Genomic DNA, 4,511 nt, shown 5'->3' with positions numbered 1-4,511 from the left:
ACTGAGCACCAGGAACCAGCCACATGGATGAGCATCTAGGCCAGGAAGTCTAGAGCACATGGCCCGGAGGCCATGCGCCCTGGAGGTGTGGGGCTACAGCAAGCCCCTTCCTAGCAAGAGGCCAGAGAAAAAGAGCAGGCCCGGGCACACTGTGCCCCAGGCTTTTAACCCACTCCAAAGTGGGTTAACCTGATTGGCTGGTGGGCATCCCAGTGCAGCCAGGTAGGGGCCACACAGGGGCGTGGTCTTCCAGTTCACAAATCCGATCAACTCTAACCTGTATGCCTGCCTACTTCACACTTACTAAGAACATGTGAAGTTGATATGTGTTCCTCTTAGTTTTATTAGTAACAAGGGGTAGATAAAAAGACAAATAATGGGTAAATGTAGTGACACAATAGGTTAAACTACCACTTGTGACGTTGGCATTCTATATCAAATTGCCAGTTCAAGTCCCAGCTGCTCTGCTTACAATCCAGTTTCCTGTTAATGTACCTGGGAAAACTGTGGATGATATTCCAAGTGCTTGGGCCTCTGTCACACATGTGGGAAATTGAGATAGAGTTTCTGGCTCCTAGCTTCAGCCTGCCCCAGGTCTGGCAGTCGTGGCCACTTGGAGAGTGAAACTAAAGATTTTGTCTCTGTTTCTCTCTCTATCTTTCTCTCTCTCACTCTGCCTTCAAATAAATTAAAAATCAAATATATGAATCTTTTAAAAAAGATAAGTCAAAAGTATTTTCATATAAGAAAAGAAAAAAACATACTGTACAAACTTTGTCATTACTTACTAAACTGTAATTATCTGGTCTTCCCAAATAGTAGTTGACATTTGTATGATATTGTGATATTGTGATACTGCACATTTCTTCACTTAAGTATCCTATATTCATCTATGAAATACATTTGCATTAGTAAATTACAACTAAGTGAACTGTTTCTAAAAATCTATTCATCTTCTGACTATAAATGTTTTATTAACTACATTTTATGGATCAAAGACTATGCAGAGAGTCATGGGAGACTCGGTAAAGGTTAAGTCATGGCGACTGCTATCAATAATAAGAAAATATATGATTCCATAAAAACACAGAAATTAATAAAAATTGTGGGCCAAGTGGACATTGTGGATTATTTGTTATTTAATCAATTCTTATATTAACATTTTTGAGATAATATTTGCATATGATAAAATTCACTATTTAAAATTTACATTCCAATGATTTTTAGCATATTCTTCCATAGTATTGAAGCAATACCACTAATACTGTAATATTTTCATTGTGCCATACAGAAAGCTCATTCATTTCTTATAATCCTCTAATACTGGAAAACCACTCTTCTAGTTTTTATTTCTATGAATTTTCTGAATATTGACATTTTGTATGAATATAATCATATATAACACTGCCCTTTTTTCAAGCTTGTTTCACGTAGCATGTTTTCAAAGTTCTTTTTTTGCTTTTACATAAATGTCAAGATCAATTGATCATAAGTATAAAGAACTTTCACTTCTATTCCATGTCAACCTTAATGCCAGTCCTGTTGTGTCATGATAAGCATGGTGGTATATTATGTTTGAATTGAGAAGCATGAATTTTTCCACTTATGCTTTCCTTTTCAATTTTGTCTTAGCTGGTCTCCAACTTTTTCCATTCCACAAGGATTTTGTTAAATTACACACACACACACACATGACAGAACTTATATAGGTACTATATCAACTCAATTTGGGCAGTGTGCCATCATAACAACACTGTCTTAAATCCATGGACTTTCAATATTTTTTTTAATTTAATTCTACTTTAATTAATTAATTTATTTATTTTGACAGAGTTAGACAGTGAGAGAGAGAGACAGAAAGGTCTTCCTTCCATTGGTTCACCCTCCAAAATGGCCACTAGGGATGGAGCTATGCCAATCCGAAGCCAGGATCCAGGTGCTTCTTCCAGGTCTCCCACGTGGATGCAGGCACCCAAGCACTTGGGCCATTCTCCACTGCCCTCCTGGGCCACAGCAGAGAGCTGGACTGGAAGAGGAGCAACTGGTACTAGAACCCGGCGCCCATATGGGATACCGGTGCCCCAGGTGGAGGATTAACCAAGTGAGCCACTGTGCCAGCCCCAATTCTACTTTATTTTTTTTAAAAAAATGTTTTTTGCTCTTCTCTTTCCTGTCCCAGGTGCTTTGGCAGCCATGGTTACAACACAGACATGGCCAAGTCCATGAATCACACCACATACAACCAGTCTCGAAAATGGCACAGAAATGGCATCAAGAAACACCAATCACAAAGACACAAATCTCTTAAAGGGGTGGATCCCAAGATCCCGAGGAACATGCATTTTGTCAAGAAGCACGACAAGAAGGGCTTGAAGAAGCAGGCCAACAATGCCAAGGCTATGAGTGCATCTGCTGAAGATAGCAAGGCCCTGGTCAAGCCTAGGAAAGCTAAGCCTGTGATCCCAGATGGTATCGGCCGCAAGCTTGATCGACTTACCTACATCACCCACCCCAAGCTTGGAAATTGTGCCCATACCCACATTGCCAGAAGTCTAAGGCTGTCCCAGCAAAGACCAAAACAAAGGCCAAAACTGAGCCTCAAAGGCCAAGGCCAAGGCTTAAACCAAGGCCAAGGGCAAGGCCCAGGCTGAAATCAAGTCCAGGGCTCAGACCAAGGCTTAGATTGCACACGCAGCCCCATATCTGGCTCAGCCTCCTCCCAAAGATGCCCAGCCCCCTGCATAGGCTCCCTCTAACAGCCTTTGCCTGCCAATGCAAGAGCAGGATGTTGTGACCACTGGACTGCTCTCTGTGTGGGGCTAATGTCCTCCTGTGCTGTTGTACACATAAATCTGAGAAAAGATCTCTTAAAAAACGATGTTTTGTAGCTTTCAATGTACAACTCTTACAACACTTGCATTTATTTTACTGGATTTCCAAACATTTTATTCATTTTGATGCTCTTAACATGGAAAAAACGTTGTGTGAGAAGGCATCCTTATCTTTCTCAAACTCATGGGGAAATATGGGAGAGATATCCAACATTTCTCCACAAAATATGTTAGCTGTGTGTTTCATGTAGTCAGTCTTTAAAACTAAGAAGTTCCTTTCTGTTCCTAAATTGTTTATTCTTCTTTTCTTTTTAGCTGAGAAAAGGTATTGGATTGTTATCAAGCAGTCTTGTTGAATTTAACAAGATGATGATGTGGGCTTGTCCTTAATACTGTTAATAGTATAAAATATTGATTGTGGGCCAGTGTTGTTGGGTAGCAGGTTAAGCCACCACCTGTAATGCCAGCAACTCATATGGGTGTCGATTGGGTCTCTCTCTGCAACTCTTTCAAATAAATACATAAATCTTTTTTAAAATTTAAAAATAGGCTTAAAGAATTTGCCTATTCTTCAAATATATTCCCTTTCATTTCCATAAGGATACTAGTGATGTTCCGTCTTTCATTCTTGATTTAAGTAATTTGAACCTTCTTTCCTTTTTGGTCAATCTACCTCAGGTTTGTCTATCTTGTTGGTCTTCTCAAAGAACTGATTTTGACTTTGCTGATATCATGACTTCTCTTCCAGTCTTCATATATTTTATCATCTTCCTTTAGTATTTAACATTTCCTACCACCTATTATGTTTGAGTTGAATTTGTTACCATTTTGCTTATTTTCTAGAAATTATTTTGTTTTCATTCAAATGCAGCATTACCTGAATTCCAGAAATTTGGACCATTTTCATTTTCATCTCCTTTTATATTTAAATAATTTATACTTTCTTTGTAACATTGTCTTTCATTCGTTGATTATTTAGGTGGATATATTTTAATTTTGCAAATGTTCTTTTTAAAAAGTAGATTTCTTATCATCCCTTTGTGATTTGTGATTAATAACATGACTTGTATAATAGCAGTTCTCTTATATCCACTGATATTGTGTTCATTGCATATCATATTGTTTCTCTTGAAGAAGTGTTCAACTGCTCCTGATCAGTATGTGTATTCTGTTGCTTTGGGGCAGAAGATCTATACATATGTTAGGGCTAATTGATTTATAATGTTGTTCAATTCTTCTACTCCCTTGTTGAATTTTTGACTCCTGAAAGTAAGGTATTAGTATTTCTTACTGATGCTTATAAGACCTTCTAAATGTATTCATTCTTCTCTTAAATATTTTGGAGCCCTGTTTAATTTCATTTATTTATGTAAAGGAAGAGAGAGACAGAGAAAGGTTATTCTTTGACACACTCTTCAAATGCCTACAACATCTGGAGGTGACCCAGGCCAAAGCCATAAGCCCAGCATTCAATTCAAGCTACCCACATGGTACAGTGATTTCACTGCTGGAGATACTACCTAATGTCTCCCAGAACACACATCTGCAGGAAGATGGAATTGAGAGGGACTTGAAACCAGGCACTTTGATATGAGATGCAGGCATCTCAAGCTATGACTTAACCACCATACCAAATGACCACATCTAAAGTCTGTCTTATAATATATACATATTTATATA

At 38.3% G+C, this 4,511-nt stretch overlaps 1 protein-coding gene across 1 annotated transcript; it reads left to right on the top strand.

The window, feature by feature from the left end:
- The first annotated feature begins 2,210 nt into the window (after positions 1-2,210).
- LOC133774317 (large ribosomal subunit protein eL29-like) lies at positions 2,211-2,682 on the top strand. The gene is made up of 2 exons (XM_062211954.1): positions 2,211-2,568; positions 2,624-2,682. Exons 1-2 carry the CDS (start codon positions 2,211-2,213, stop codon positions 2,680-2,682), a joined length of 417 nt encoding a protein of 138 aa, XP_062067938.1.
- Positions 2,683-4,511: the final 1,829 nt, after the last annotated feature.

Source organism: Lepus europaeus, chromosome 15, assembly GCF_033115175.1.
Source record: "Lepus europaeus isolate LE1 chromosome 15, mLepTim1.pri, whole genome shotgun sequence".
Taxonomy (NCBI): Eukaryota; Metazoa; Chordata; class Mammalia; order Lagomorpha; family Leporidae; genus Lepus; species Lepus europaeus.
This window is presented reverse-complemented; position numbering and strand designations above follow the sequence as displayed.